This window comes from Lycorma delicatula, chromosome 1 (genome assembly GCF_047948215.1).
Source record: "Lycorma delicatula isolate Av1 chromosome 1, ASM4794821v1, whole genome shotgun sequence".
Taxonomy (NCBI): domain Eukaryota; kingdom Metazoa; phylum Arthropoda; class Insecta; order Hemiptera; family Fulgoridae; genus Lycorma; species Lycorma delicatula.
Genome location: NC_134455.1, coordinates 314,648,096 through 314,665,075, shown reverse-complemented (window position 1 = coordinate 314,665,075; position 16,980 = coordinate 314,648,096). Strand labels below are relative to the sequence as shown.

At 29.6% G+C, this 16,980-nt stretch overlaps 1 protein-coding gene across 3 annotated transcripts in view; it reads right to left on the bottom strand.

Moving 5' to 3' along the window:
• Window positions 1–274: 274 nt before the first annotated feature.
• The window catches only part of LOC142334129 (uncharacterized), a 30,268-nt gene continuing 13,562 nt past the window's right edge, over window positions 275–16,980 (bottom strand). For 2 of the 3 annotated variants that reach the window (XM_075381872.1, XM_075381886.1), the window contains exon 3: window positions 6,497–12,156. In XM_075381872.1, coding sequence (XP_075237987.1) covers window positions 11,089–12,156 — 1,068 coding nt within the window. In that variant the 3' untranslated portion in view covers window positions 6,497–11,088. Of the gene's footprint in view, window positions 2,100–6,496; window positions 12,157–16,980 lie in introns of those variants that run through there. The other variant, XR_012758776.1, reaches the window with a different exon arrangement.

Sequence of the window (16,980 nt, the reverse complement as noted above, 5' to 3'; positions counted from 1 at the left end):
TAACTAATTCAATTTTTTTGATATTCTGAAGTCCAACTGCTGTGTTTCTTTTAAAAATACTTTGAATTTTAATAATTGCGCATAACTGTTAATGTGGCCTCCATTTTTTAACAATGGAAAATCTGTTTTCACTTTGATAGCTGATTATGAATATTTGGATGCTGAATCAAAATATAACATCAATTTTTTCCATCATATAAGGAAAAAATCTTTCACAAAAAGGCTTAAAAATATAAAAACAAGTTTTTAATTAATTTAGAATTTATTTACAAGTGATATGAAAAACAAAATTACTTTAAAATCATTAAAACTAATTAAAACAAACAGTAACATATTATATCCTTACAAGTAGTTATAAAATATTTTTCTTTTTGTTTCAATGCTCCTTTTGGTGCTTTTTCTTCTGTGATCTTGCATGGGTTGTCCCTTTTTAACATCCAACAATAGTCAGCTTCCATACCCACGATCCATTTCCCTTGATATCTCTTCTCAATCTCTTGTTTTGGTGGAATATTCCCCCCTATTCCTCATTTACTGCACCAAGATTTCCAGGAAAGAAAGTTGAGGTACGAATCTAAAAAATGCACTTTCAGGCTCATTTTGCATCCTAAATTTAAAAATTTTTGTAACATATTTTGGGCAATATTTTTATTAACGTCATCTTTTTTGTAAGACTTATGAAAGACTTTATAAGTATCCCTGAAGGCTTTCCAAGCTTGTTTTTCTGTTTCTTCAATTTTGGATTCAAATACTTCATCTTTCATAAGTTCCTTATATCCATCCCAACAAAGACACTCTCCTTAAACCTGGAAACTGACTACAAAGATACTTAAAACACTCTAGATATTTTTTTAATCCCTTCACAAATTGCTTTATTAACCCTAGTTTAATATGTAGCAGAAGAAGCAAAACTTTGCTTGACTCTACTAAACTTTCTTTTTCAATGTTTTTCATACCAACTATTAAGGGTTGTCTTGTCATGGGGGCTATTCTTTTTATTCTAGTGCTGCTTTCTATCATGACTATCTCACACAAAAAACATGGATATGTAGTAAAACTGCTTTTTTGTCCAAATAATAAAGAAAGTACCTTTAATTCACCACAAACTGTTCAACCTTGATCCTTATACAGAAGTTTAATTAAAAGTAACTCCAGATTTTCATTACTCTTACAAATAAACAGAATGCTCCTCTTGTATCCTCCAGTAAAGAAGTGTACTTACTTTCATTGGGCAGAAGAACTGCCTTAAGATTCCTTTTGGATGAATCAATGAACAGTCTCCTTTCAGAAATCTTGTAGTCAATGTGGAATTGTTCCATATAACTTGAACAAATTGTTTCAAATTAACTTGTCCTTTTAACAAGAACAAGTTTCAAATAACTTGTGAATGTTCCAAATTACTTGAACGAAGTTTTATCTCTGTTCCTAAACCAGTAAAAATTAGTGCTAGGAGCTAACAGATTTTTTCCTTAACCTTGAGCCTAAGAAGTGCAGTGGAGTCCTTAGAAAGGTTTAACTCTCACAAATCATTTAATTTTTAATTTGAATTGTTTTGGTTCATCACTTCCAGGATCATAATCATTATCCAGTTCATTAGTACAGACTGTGAAACCATTTCTTCATCGCATATATCATCTAATTTATCTGGTGGTAAACAAACAGGTATTTCTGGTTCATGAGGTACAGGACGTAATGCTGATCGAAGGGTTTTGTAAAAAAACCTTTCTGTTTTAAAATTGAATCTCTGTATTATACATGATCAAAAGTAACTATCATCGCTATGACTAGTCAGTTCTCTCCAAACCACAGGCACTCCAAAGCAGAAACACTGTTTTATTCATTGTGACCGCTGGCAAAGTTCTTTAACACACACTGAACAAAACTTATGAGGAGCTCAAAATATGTCTTGGTCTCCTAAATTTAGATTCCAGAAAATTTTACCATTGCATACCTATGTAATCTTTGTCCATTTATTAATAGAATTTTATAAAATATTAAGATATTTCAAAACTTTTATGAAAGGTTTGGATCAGGCTCTCAGACCAATACAGCATTACATTCTGTTCAACAACAAACCTGACCAATAAAAATTAGCAGGTCTGGAAAGTAAAAGTAAATGATCACCATTAAATAATTATTAAATTATGTAAACCAACAAATAACACAAAAATAAAAGTTTATTACAGAATTACTATAAAAATTAAACTGTTAAGTCTCAAATTTTAATAAACAATTTTTTTAAATGTTTTTCAGTTCGTATGAATCAATTAGTACCAGCACAAGTGCTAAAGACACAAGTACTAGCAGTGGCAACACATATATAGAAATACAAGCGAGACCATAATCGTACATTAAAGCGAACGAGAAATCAAAGAAAATAAATTTAATCCCCCTTTTACATTATTTACTTAAGTACATAAAACTTCAAATTTTAATGTAAATTTTTATAACAGATTAAGTAATTTTATTTAAATTATTAATTAAATAAATAATTTATTTCTGTTAGGCGGTTTACTTATTTATAGGTATCACAGTGTATTAGTTATTTAATAAAATACTTATGCTTTTTTTTCTAGCATTGCTCCCTACTTTATCTGAATTTAAGAAGACACCATTTCTAATTGTTAGTGATGATTAAAAAAACAATCATTCATATAGGCCTGCTTTATACAAGTGATGATGCCTTGTGTGAGAATCAATTACAAATGAACTTGTTTAAAAGTCTAATCTAACAAAATATACAAATAAGGGTTAGACATGTTTGTAAGCCTGATTCAGAATAGCTATTCAAAATATTTGGAGACTTCCAAAATACAATGTAAACTTTTTAAGTCTTTCACTATCATAGTTCTCAAACCAAATATTTTATAAATCAGGCTCCAATAGCATTAATTTTTCTTTGAAACTGATTTTAAAATTTGGTAATCACAATATTTTTTATCATGTTACCAATGAAACAGTGAGATTCACAAATTTATTTTTAAAGAGATATTTTTGCTAAAAATTAACTCATTTTAATTGTTCTGCAGATAATGCAATACAGAATAAATGTTAAGAATCCCAGATCACATTTTTCTTTAATTCACTGATCAGCATTATGTTCTATTTCTTTCAGTTGCTGTAATGAAGTCAAGGGAACTTGATGTGCCATAATTTTATTTCATATTAATTTACATAATAAAAAACTATTAATATACTTCTGTTATGGTAGTTTGTTTCACAATGAAGTTATTTATATTTTAATATGACTGTGGCACCTTCATAAGGTAGTTCAAAATATAGTATTATTAGTTTAAACCATTTAATTTTTACATTTCTCTTTCACATGACTTATTCACATCAAAAATTCGTTCGATGATTTCCTTTTGGTTTGAAACTAAATTAATCTACTTTTTGGGCAATTAATAATTAATTGTTGAATTTAAGACTGAGTTGATTTTATAAAATTAAAATACAAAGTTTTAATTAATGGCTGATAAAATTTAATTTTTATGATTGCATATAATTATAATTACACTGATCTACAGAAAAAGTTTTTTCTGTTACCTGAATTTAATAAGGTGATCTTATAGTATTTTTTGAGCTGATTTCAAATCTGCAAACTAAACATGAATTGAGGACAGGATTTTTAGTAACATGATTTTAGAGAAAACCTGTTTTCTTTTTAAGGAATTATATAGTTTATAGTATGATATTATCTAACCTAATATCTGCTTTTCTTTAGTTTTATCCCATACTCATTCTCCAACAATAATCAGCACCCACAATCAGGCTCCAGTTTTCCCAGTAGCATGTTTCCATTGCTGATATATCCTAGTGAAAGCATTTACTGTACTCATCGCCAAGGTTAATATTTTTTACTGTAGTGATTTTTCCTATCTCTACTGTCCCACTTGCATGAGAAACAACAGTACAACCAAGCTTTAGTCAGAATAAAATGGCTGTCACCTGTAGGGTTTCACATATGTGCCAAGAACATTTTTCAGCCTTATAATCTAGAAGTAGTAAGTTTGATTATGTTTTAGATAAATTAAGATCATTAATATCTCACAGTAGATATTAAATACAAAGATAGGATCTAGAAAAGAAAGGGCAGTATGATATGACGTACAGGAAAGTGAAGAACAATACATGGGATAAATACAAACGGAGTGGTAAAATGAAAGAAAGTGAGGATAAGAATGGTAAAAAGATAAAACACGAGAAAGAAGTAAGGACTGTGTGGAGGACCTCTATATGATAAGAGAGAAACCTAAGGAACTAAAACTTAGGAAAGAATGGGAAGTCGCTGAAGAGGCAAAAAAGGACCATTGATATATTAAAATGTGAAGTACATAAAGTAATTAAAGAAATAAAAAATCAATTGGAGTAAATGAATTTTCCATGGAATTAAGTGCTTAAAAAAGGAAGGAGTGGAAGAAATACCTGCGTAGTAGGATACACAGTATGAAAAAATGGCCTGAAGACTTTGTGAGAACAGTAATGGTACAAATTTCAAAGAAAACAGGTATAAGAAAATGTACAGAACAATAACTTTAATAATTGATGCCACTAAAATATTGTTAAGCATCTAAACCAGAGGTTGGTAAGAGTAATGAGAGAAATTGGAGAGGAACAGCTGAGTTTCAGGAAAGGGAAAGGAATCAGAATCCTTCAGACTACTAAGGATTGTTGGAAAGAGAGGCTTCTGTATTTCATAGATTTAGAGAAGGCATTTGACAGGGCCAAATGGGAAAAAATTATGGAGTTCTTAAAGAGAAAAACATAGAACAGAAAGACAGAAGAAGGTTAATTAAAGAATTGTACATGAGACAACAGCAGCAATGAAAGTAAATAAGAATATGATTGATAGGGTGGGTCTAAATCAAGGTATTAGATAATGATGCTGCCTCTCACCAACATTGTTTAGCATTTACTCTGAAGATATATGATAATAAATATATTACAAGAAAGGGAAGATGGAGTATGTACAGAAGGATGAGAAATAAGATTTGCTGATAATAAGTAATTCTAGCTGATGGCAAACATGCACTTTAAAGATTAACAGCCCTGTAGCAAAAAATGAAAGAGTATGGAACGAAAATAAAGAAAAGACTACAGTAATGTAAGATATAAAGAGTATTTAGAGGTAAGAATAAGTGAATGAAGCATAGAAAAAGTAGAAAATTACAGATATTTGGTTACTACAGTGAGAGGTCTGCAATAGCGCAATGGAATTAAAAGGAAGGATGGTGATGGCAAAGGAAGCCTTCAATAAGAAGGGACAGTTATGGAATTACTATGTAGTAAAGAGTCTGGAAGTTACCTTAGTAACTGTGCAAAATTTCATCAATAGGCAATATCAGGAAGTATGTTAAATTAAGGATGCAAGATTTGAGGACAAACATGAAAAAAATTGCGAGTTAAAACAAAGCAAGTAAAAAAAATTAACAATTTTTTAAAGATAAGTTATTTTCACTTTTTTCCCACACCACAATATTTGTTGTAAGTAATAGCAGTAGAGTAAAATAGCTGTCTAATAAATGAGAACTAGTTATCAAATAACATAGAATAAAATATGTATTTTTATTGTTCAATAAAAAAAAGCTAAATAGAAAAGTTGTAAATAAATGAAAAAGTTTATTTAATGTAAGCATAAAAAAATTAAAACGTGAAAACAAAATTTTTTTAGCATTGATGTTGAGGATAACATTTAGCATGGAACCTTCTTTTGAACTTTCTGCACATATATGTTGATTCTTCTTTTTCCTACCTGATTTTGTGCTTGCTGCACTGCAAACAAAGCAATTTTTTTCACTTCCATCAGGTATTTTTTCAAAAAAATTATTTGCCAACCTGCTGCAAGCTGTTGAACCTGCATAGGCCTACTTGCTATAGGATGAGGTCTATTTTACAGCCATTCTGTTGATAGATCTTCTACAATAGGAACCGTAAAGTCTGAACATGTAATGGGTTTATCAGTATTGAGTTTATACAGAATATAAGAATTTAAAATCATCCTACCAAAAATATTAAACGTGACTTTCTTCCAGTAAGAAGATATTATTGTGATTTATTTCTACTTAAAAATTTTTTTTAAATCTGAAAAATTTTCTGGAGGACAATTTTTCACATATTTTGTTAAAAAGTTATTATAAACAATTTATTTTTTTTTTATTTGTCATTAAAATAAATAGTTTTGTGCAATTATTATGGCTTACAGTGAAGGACTACTCCACGACATCTGTGTTGTAACAAATGAATAGATTATTTCTTTGTTATGCATTTTATCAGTGCACCTATTGGCTCAGAAACTCCTGATAAATTTACTGAGTGTCTGTCAATGATTCTAAATTTCAGAATGGTTTAAATTAAAAAATGGATCCTGTGAAATAAGAAATTTTAATATTCATATACGATAACCTAATAAAAGAAAAACAAGTAAATAATTTCACTGAGTTCTTGGGTACAAAAGAATTAAAAAGAAGTTTTCAGATAAAACAATAATTAATTTTATTTTACAAATGTATGCAAATATAAAAATACAGCAAAGAATTTTGTTATTTCTCTGAATTAATTAGCCATAAAAAAAATTCATGTTTGTGAAAAGTTACAAGGGTACTTTGTTTATAATGCAGCTTTCTGATCTAGATACTTTAAAGACTCATATTAATTTATATTTAAGCAAAAATATTTTACTTGTACTGTTTTTAAGAAAGACATTTTTGTTCTGGTCATTTAAAATGCCATCATATACCCATCCTCACTTGTGAAAAACCAAACTAGTGCAATTGCAATGTAAACTTTTTACAACTTGATCATTTAAAAGTTATCTGAATTCACATGTTGGTAAAAACATCTATACTGGTAAGAATTACATCTAAAGTTTGTAATAAGGATTTTTCATAAAATAGTCACTTGAAAAATTGTATGCAAACACTCAAAAGGGAAAGGGACTAAAATGTAAAATCTATGGTAAAGAATTTTCATATTCTACTTCATTATTGATATATATCACACAAGAGCAAAACCTTATTATTGTAAAGAATTTATCAATTCATCTAATTTTAAAAGGTACTGAAAGATCAGTGTTAACATTTTTAAATAATCACAAAAAAATTGTGCCTGCCGAGATTCTAATTTTAAGTTTCACACTTTCATTGATTCCTACCAATTATCCTCGACTATACCGTAAAGATACTTATGAGTGCCCAAAAATTTAAATCTGGCTGCATTTGCTTTGCTGCATACAAGAAAATCCTGTAGTTTGTCTTTGAACAATAATAACAAAAACTGGATTTCCCATAAAAAAAATTATATAATGAGGATTGGATTCCACAAAAAAAAAATATTTAAAGTTTATTTTTTTCTCCTGTTCTAATTTGTTCAAATTTGTTGATGTTAAATATTCTTTTATTATTAATCTTCAAATAAAGATTTATAAAACTGAGTTCATTTAACAGAATAATATTATGTTTGGGATTGGAATATAGACTATAATGCCAATGCTTATTGTAAAACTATATCACTTATTTATATGCTAATATGATCATGCATACAATTTAAATGAAAAAAAATCTGATGACACCACATTCTTGACTTCCTTGTATGCCTATTACATTATGTATACATACTTTCTTAAAATGAAAAGTACATAAAATTTTATTTCATTAACTTCTGATGTTTTTTTCTTTATTGTTATTATTATTGAATTATTATTTATTGTAATTTTTTTTACAATCAGAGGTTAATAATTATTAATAAATCAATATATTTAAATTAAAAAAAAAAGGATATGAAGTCTGATTCGAATCGATGTGCCTTACCCTTGTAAAATCCAAATATTTCATTAATTAAAACTTTATTTGGCTATAACCCTGGAACCAATGAAAATAAGTACCACTTATGATATTTCACTGAGAAGCTCTCAATAAGGGCTTATTACTGCAGTTGGACAAAGTCCAAATTTTTTTGATTTTGGGGTTTTCAGACATTTTTGGTCAAGTCGATTCCAGTCGGAGGAGCTGCACAACTAGATGTTACAATAGTCCCTAATCCAAAATTTCAACATCCTACGGCTAATCGTTTTTGAGCTATGCAAGATACATACGTACATACAGACGTCACACTGAAACTAGTCAAAATGGCTTCAGGGATAGTCAAAATGAATATTTCCATTGAAATCTGAAAACCAAAATTTTTCACAGTAAAGGAAATTTTTTTTTCCTTTACTTCGTACAAGGAAGTAAAAAACTGAAGCGCACTGTTGAAGTGAATAAACTGAATTCTATATACATTTTAATTTTTATTTATGGCTTAAATGAGAATATTTTCATTTACAGATAATGAAATCTATTCACCTAATAGATAATAACTTACTAATTTTAAAACCTTTATGCAAATTATACTCTACAATTGCTGTGATAAAACAAATTATTTAATGTCAAATGTCTTCATGATTCAAATTATGTGTTCTCTAGAATTTCTTCTTCGTTTCTTTTGATTTTTATAGTGTGCTTAGAATTTACCTTAATGCAAAGCAGTCTGTTTTTGAAACATTCTGAGACTACAGATGTTTAACCTTGAATAAGATACACTGAATCCCTCTGCAGAGCTACTTTAATTTCCATTGTGTAGAGGAGATAAGATCATCTGTCGGCCATTTACTTACTGTACCTGTTATCTTAGAATGGTGAACAACAGTCAGTTTACTTTGAAAGGGTTGCAGTATGCAATTAAAACCTCATATGACAAACAACTGCAGCAAGAAATGATGGTATTCTTTTTTCTTTGCTATCTCATCTTTCATATACTGCATTAATACATTTATTAAACTTGTACAAAATATTTAACAGAGCAATTCAATTTCATTCAGGGGGAAAATCACAATTTATCAAAATCTGTAAAAGACTTCATGAACCTCTGGTAATCATCATCCTATTATTTTTTTTTCATAATCAAGAAGAGAATGGTAAACTGCTGATTAGCAAATTATTATAAGAACATGTCATAAGAGCAATGTGATTCCAATAAACCAAATCTTTCACCAAGAACATAATTGCCACTGAAGTACCAGTATGTTTTCCCATTTTCTTTGATTTAGACTTTTCTAAGTCAAACTGAGTCTTTATGTATCTTGGTGAAGTGCAAGTATAAGATATGTTGTGAAATACTACATTTAGATCTTAGTACAACTGGTTTTATTTACTTTTTAATAGCTCATTGAGTACAGTTAATTAATCAACTAACCAGTCTTTTCTGGTCAGTTAAAATTAATTTCAACTGACTAGAAGAGGCTGTCTGGCAGCATTTATTTCCTTGTTACTATTTATATTATATTAAGTTATAAGATTTGCAAAACATCAACTTTTATTTAAAATTGATCAATTTTGAAATGAAAAATATGTTACATCAGGACAGTTAAGTGATAAACCTTTTCTCTGATGCTGATGCCATGAAACCTAAAAAGGCTTGTAGTAGGAAATTGAAAATTTTTGTATCCCTGTTGTTTCTGAATCTTTCAATAACTTTAATTTTGAATTGTGTGAATCTCAAAGGAATCTGAGATTGGCACATAAAAAATTTTAGAACCCTAGTTGAAATATGCTGCTGACAGTGCATTAGTCATAATAATATCAGTCTAAGCTCTGTCTTAGGAATAGAAGGCCGGAGAAAGAAAAAAACAACTGCTAAATTGCCATTATGCTCACACCTTATCATGAGGTTTAATATTAAAATAGAACAAATATCAGCAATTTCCTTTCTCAGTTTCACTTTAGCATATATGTATACATAAATCTCCATCTCTGATGAATGAACGATACAGTCTAGTCTTCTGGAAATACAGTTTTTTTTTATTCTTGTAGAGAATTGATTTGTCTGTTTTTTATTCAGACAGGTGAGTCCTCTGTAATGTCTTTTCTTATATGCCTTTTTCAGTGTTATATTTTTGATACAATACTATTTTGTTCTATTATACAGACAATGACCTAACTCATTAGGCCAACAAACATGATAGAGTTAAATTGAAACAAGATAGTTGAATTTATTTGTATTTAATTAAAAGTACCCCTTTTCTGCATCAGCAGTGAGTAGTTAAATCTACCAATGATTCAACAACAGTTAATTTTTTTTATTAGTATGGTATTAAGACTCAGGACTTAAAATTCTGAATAGAAAATTCACAAAGAAATACATCTAAAGAAGAGGATAAATGACTAAGTGCATATTTTCTTCAGCCCAAAAGTTCCTGGATAACTACTTCCAATAAGCTGGCACACAGTTATGAAAAAAAGAAGAAACAAACTGCCAGTTGTGTACTCAGGCTGTACATGGTGAAATCTCCTCCATAAACATACTGGATCACTCAAACAAAAATATCTAGCAATAGTTAGTTTCTCAAGGTCAAATGGTTCCTACACAAGTACTGTACCTATTTTTAACCTGTCAAATTTTCCTCCCTTTCAGCAATTCATTCACCAATCGATAACTTATTTAGTATTTTGATATTAAGTTGTAGAATTGCTATGAAAACACCATTTCATCCTTCACTAGAAAAAATTCAACAATATTTTATTACCTGTGAGTTTTTTGAAGGGTGCCTCTTGCACAATGCACACCATCATATGTTTGACCATCTGAAAAGGGATGTGGCACAAATCAGGTCATTCCTCTTGCCTAAATCTTCCAATAAAATCTAGTGAATTGTTTTTATACAACACAATAATTAGCTGTTATTCTCTCATAGTCATACATTTTCTTTTGGTATTTAACAGTCTATTAAAATTAGATATATGTCATCTTTTTCATCTATATACTTTATCAGTAAATCTGTCAGTATTAATAAATAATTGTATGTCCTCAGTTTTCCTTCACCTATAGTTCTACCTAAAACTCTTCTTTTCCTTTAGTTTGTTTCTTTATAAGTCATACAGTATTTTAGTAATGAAATGCCATCTTAAAAAATTTAAGTGTACAAAGAAATTACAGTGACAGTTCTACTTTTACTGTCTGTATCTGAAAAGAGCCCGCTCTATTTTTTTGTAGTTCAGTTAAGTTCTACTGCGGTAGTAAGTTTTAAAATACGTCACAGTTAAGAAGATAAGTATACTAAGTTCTATGTAATACCTTGTGGCGTCTTAACTGAATATTATAAGCAAATGCTTCATTACACACTGGACACTCAAACGGCTTTTCTCCAGTGTGGCATCGCATATGAGATTTTAAACCGCTTAATTCAGAAAATTCTTTGTTACATTCAGAACACTTATAAGGTTTTAAACCAGCATGATTTTGTTTGTGTCTATTTAAAGTACCCGACTGTGAAAATGTTTTATTACATTCTGGACAATGAAAAGGTTTTTCCCCAGTATGACTTCGCAGGTGAGTTTTTAGCTCACCTAATCGTGAAAAGCTTTTACTGCATTCCTCACATTTAAATGCTTTTATTCCTGTGTGAATCTGCATGTGAGACTGCAGTTTAATTGATTGAAAAAAACCTTTATTACAAATTTCACATTTAAAAGGTTTCTCAATCAAGTGGCTTCGCATATGAACTTTTAAATGTTCAGAACGAGAATATTTTTTATTACATTCTGTGCATGTATAAGGTTTCTCTCCTGTATGGCATCGCATATGACACTTTAAACTGCTTAAAAATTGAAAAGCTTTTTTACATGCAATACATTTAAAATGTTTTTCAACAGTACGATGGCTTTGCTTAAAACTAATCAAATTATCCAACTGTGAGAAATTTTTATTACAATTTAAACAAATAAAATATTTTTCAACTTTACCATCATGTATATGATCTTTTAAACCATTTACAACAGAAAATTTATTGCAATGCACACACTTGAATGAATTTTCAAGGATATGCCATTTCAAGTGATTTTTTAAACTATTTACATAAATAAATTTTTTACCACATTCTGGACACCCTAAACACTTACGATTTGTTTTTCTTTTATTTTTATTAGTATAAAATTTTATAGGTCCATCATTTGCTTTAAGAGTTTTGGTGTTAGATTTTTGTGAATTATCATCAGCAGTATCATTTATAATTTCAAGATTACTAGTATCATTAACGTTTTGTGAACAGACACCAGTAACTTTTCTGTTTGTAATAGCAATATTAGTTTTATTGTTTAAACCAACAATATTTGCATTCTGTACCACCTGAAATAAACATAACATACAAAATATTAATATCAGGGGTTTTTTAATTATTTAGACAACAATAGTATAGAAAAAAATAAAATGAGAGCCAGTAACACCTTATAAGTTAAATTGTATTGTTAAATCTCCAAAACATTCCAAGCTTTAAATTACTAATCATAAAAATGTTTAACTATTCTGCAAGCTGTTCTGCTTTATGTGAAGTGTGTTGAAAAGTACTCAGCCATACCCTTTGCATAAAAATATTAATTATAATAATAGATCAGTAAAGAAAACAAGTGAAAATAGATCAGTGTGAGTGACAAGTACATATCACATTTAAATGTAAAGTGTGACATTTAATCTCCATGCTTATCTGTAGCATGAAAATTTTAGAGGTTTCAAAGCCAACTTCTAAAATTATTGACTATGAACAATTAGAAATCAAGTTAAAAGTTAATAAAGAACTTTACAAAGATAGTCAAAGAATTAAATATATTATAATAGCTAATTTATTGATTTTGATATTTTTTGCTTTCATGTGAAGCTGTTCTGGCAAATAATTTGGGTTGAATCTTCACTAAAACAATTCCTTAAAAAAAAAAATTGATGAGATTTATAATCCATGGGAAAGTGAATATGCTGAAGTCATCATACAAATATCCGCTGAAATATTCACACTTGATAAAAAACAAAAACAAGTGGAGATCTCCAAACTGATTTTGCAACAGTTTGAACAATTCTGGAAGATAATTTTTTAAAATGACTATCATGGTTGATAAAACTTTGTTATATTATGATACAGAAATCAAAAAAGTCTTTGAAGTGATGGTACTAGAGATTTTCATGGCCAAAGAAATTCAAGGTCGAAAGTCAGTAAGGCATCAGTTATATATTCTTGGTATTTTGATGTCGAGAGATAATGAGAACAGTGTTTTAATATAAAAAAGAATTTTGATGGTTTTTGTGAAGTTTTTTTTATATCAGATTGTTCAGAAAAGGAAAAATTACTTTTGTGGTGTGGCTTGATTTCAGAAAGCACTTCTTTATTTTGTATTTTTTGTTAAATTTTTTTTTCTTTTTCTTATTGAAATGTAATTATTAGTTGTGATAAAATCTATTTTAAACTACTGAACTTTGGATTCTAAATTAATGACTTTCTGTAATTTGAATTGTGTTAGATTAATACAGTAATTTAATTTAATTATTTACAATGGATGCTGGTATAACACAGTTGATAGGATATTTAATGCTTTGATAATACCTTATGATTTCATTGATGTGCGAGTTTAAGATAGTATTGTAGATGAGTGAATATAAATGATTATATTTATTGGACTGAAACTATTAAAGACAGTTCTTAATAGTGTATAATTTTAATCGCACAGGCAATCTCAGTAGCGTTGTGCGCTGATTAATGCTACATGTTTTTTTTTCAGGTGGTAATCTTTACCATTCAGCAACTTGACATCATCAAATTTAATTGCAGTTGCAGGATTTGGATGATCTTAGAAGGCAAAATGTTAATCTCTCTACACACATTATAGTTAAAGAAGAAATTATTTTGGCCATAGAGCAGAGGTTAAGTAAATAAGACATCTGTTCACTGTAATTACAAATATTTAAATAAACAGAAAGATGAACAATGTGGCTTCTCTGTCATAGGGATGATAATAGTGGTGGTAAAACTGAATTAATGTTAGAAGAGTGCAAGAACCAAGATGAAAAAACATTATGTAATAATTCAAGTAAATTAAACGGTAATGATATAGCCTTAAAGAAAAATTGTAAATAGTTGGTTGTGAGGGTTCTGAGGTAACATATCTTGCAAAGCCTCAAAGAATAAGCCAGTAGGTAATAGTGGGGGATAGCAAAGTAGGGAAATTGTAACAATCCTAGAAAGTGGATGGCATATATTATGTGGAATCTAAGGACTTTTCTGGGGCCCTAATAAGTATTGATGCTCAGGAGGTTGTTCAGCTTGCTGGGAGCCTTGCAAATAATGACTATTTAATTTCTTTTGGTGGGGGAGAGAGTAAAAATTATGTACTTTCTCATAATTACAGTAAAAATATTATAATGTGTAAAATTATCTAGTGTACAAAAAGTAATAAGTAGAAATAAACTGACAGCTTTGAATAAATGGTTGCAGACTGGTAGAATTGCAAATAGTTCTCCAAAAAACATCTGTATAGAAAACTGTTTATAACAAACGTGTTATCACACCAGAAAGGAATTAATGAGATGAATAAGGGTGGTATTTTTTTAATTGAACAATTAAATATTCAGTGTTTAAGGAATAAACATTTGATTTTTGAGCAGTTTTGCTATGAAAGCCAGATAGATGTCTTGTGTTTTAAGTTTTAATACTGGTTGGATTCTGATGAAATTGAGCTGTTTCTACCTTCTGGATACTTTCTAGGCTCTTTATTTTCATGTTCACTTTTTAAAAATGGAGTTAATGTTTATTCCTTAGGAGTAATCATAAATTTCAGATGAGTTTAAGTAATGTTGGCACTGAAAAGGATTTCAACATATGTTGCTGCTTACAAATTTAAATTTAGTAGGGTTATCACTGTACCACTCACCACAAGGGAATTTGGATGTGTTACATTAACATGTTGACCGAAGTTTAACTGAATTGGATAAGGGAAGGCATAGTATTGTACTTTGTACTGATTAAAATATAGATTTTAATAAGATTAAAAAAAAGAATGACAGGAACATTGGGGATTGCTGAAATCCTATAACCTATCTCTCATTTTGAGCAACTCAAGAAGACTTCTGTCTTTATTACATTATTTCTAGTTCTGTCACAGGTACTTATAGGATGCAAAACAGTTGGTTGACCTTAATATTTTGACAATGATGTGATTATTACTTGTTAATTTTTATTGAAACTTTGAACTTAAAAAAAAAGTTATAGAAACACTGTTTTCCAAAAAATTCAGATGGAGGGTTTATCAAATAAACCCTATATAAGGTTTGACCTGCTAAGACTGATTAATTCATGTGAGCCAGCTGGCAGGATTTGACTGTTTCAAAAAATTTTTATGCAAGGCATTTAAAGTCCCTTTTCCCGTGATAGTAAATAATACAAGTAAATCATTCATCAATCATCAGCATGTGAATGTCACGCACATGTTAAGTTGTATGTATCGGCAGGTGGACGTGACCAGTCTCGCAGTGCTTGCTTCAAAACTTCATAACATTGCCATCTCGTAATGTTTATTTGAACAACTGGCTCTGTGTTATCACAAGGCTTCCTTCTTCCCCTCCGTGTTTTTATAACTGCGTAGGATTGCATATCAGTGTTGAAATATGATTTTGTTCTACGAAGTTGAATGCTCTTCTTTCAGTCAGTTGCGTCAGCTGTAAATAAATGAAAATGGCCGGGTCAAGCACGTTGCATAATGTTATATTGGAACAAATTATTGAATGTTTAGATGAGACGTGTGATGGTAACATTAGAATATTTGATAATGGTAGTGAATTTGATAGTGACGAAAGTGATGAAGATTTTGTGCCAGAAAATCGTAATGAAAATAAAGAAGATTCTGAACAGAGTAGTGGCGATAGTGATGACGATATTGATATACAAGTGAAGTGTACAAGAAAAGACATAGATTGGAGGTGGGAAAAAGTGGATGATTCTTCTGCTGAAAATTTGGTTTAAATTGGTGTGATAGTTTTGAAGCTAAAATTTTTTACTTTTAGTACTGTAATACAGCTGCTGGTTGGGCATTTAAATTACCGGCAGTAGGGTAGGGCTTTAAAAATTTAAATACCAGCTTGAAGGGTTAAATGTTATAACAGTCATTTGAAGACAGTTAAAGACTGGGTTTTGATGTTATGTTATTTCGCTAAGACATCTGGTCTGGAACTGTTCAAGGACTGGTATAGGAGCCTGAATAAGAATTACAGTAATTAGTAGTTAAGTAGGAAAGTAATAAATGTAAGGCTGTGTGGGAGTTAATTAAAAATGAAGGTAATAAAAAGAGAGGTGAATTTGTTGTAGTATTGATCTGATATTTTAAATTAATACTTTATTAGTAGTCTTATGAATAGGCAAGTGCTATTCTCAATGAAGACAATGATGAATTAATTGTTCTCTTTTGAATGTTAGTAATTTTAGATTTACTAGGCAGTTAAATAATTAGTTTGATTGTTTAGTTGCTGAAAAAGATGTTATTGATGTGGTAATGAATTTTTCTAATTCAAAAAGTAGTAATTTTTATGGGTTCTCAGACTCTCATAAAAAGCATATTGTCCACGATTCTGAATCCATCGACTTACTTTATAAATTATATAATTTCCTCTGGAGTATTTCCTGATAAATTTAAGATTTCTAGAATTGTACCAATTTTTAAAAAGGATGATTAACAGCAGCCTAACAATTACAGGCCAGTTAAGTCTGGTATCAACGAACTCAAAAATTATTGAGGTTGTAATATACAGACAGGTTGTTCATCACTTTGTTCATTATGATCAGATTTCTTTCACTCAGTTTGGTTTTTGTGCAGGAAGATCTACAACCAATGCTCTAGATAATGTTAATCAGACTACAGATGCATTCAAAAATAAAAGATATATCTCCTTAACATTGTGACTTGTTAAAAGCGTATGAAATAGTTACACATAATCTTGTAATAAATAAATTGTACTGTGAGGAATTGGGGAGCATTTCTGAGGTTGTTTCAGTCATATTTTTTCAATCAGAAGATAAGTGGTGAATGTTAATGGTGTACTCTCCAAGCCTAGGGTAAATGAATTTGGGGTCCAAAAAGTTTTATATTGGGCCTTTTCTGTTTAATGTTATGTTAAATGATCTATCACTGCACCTCT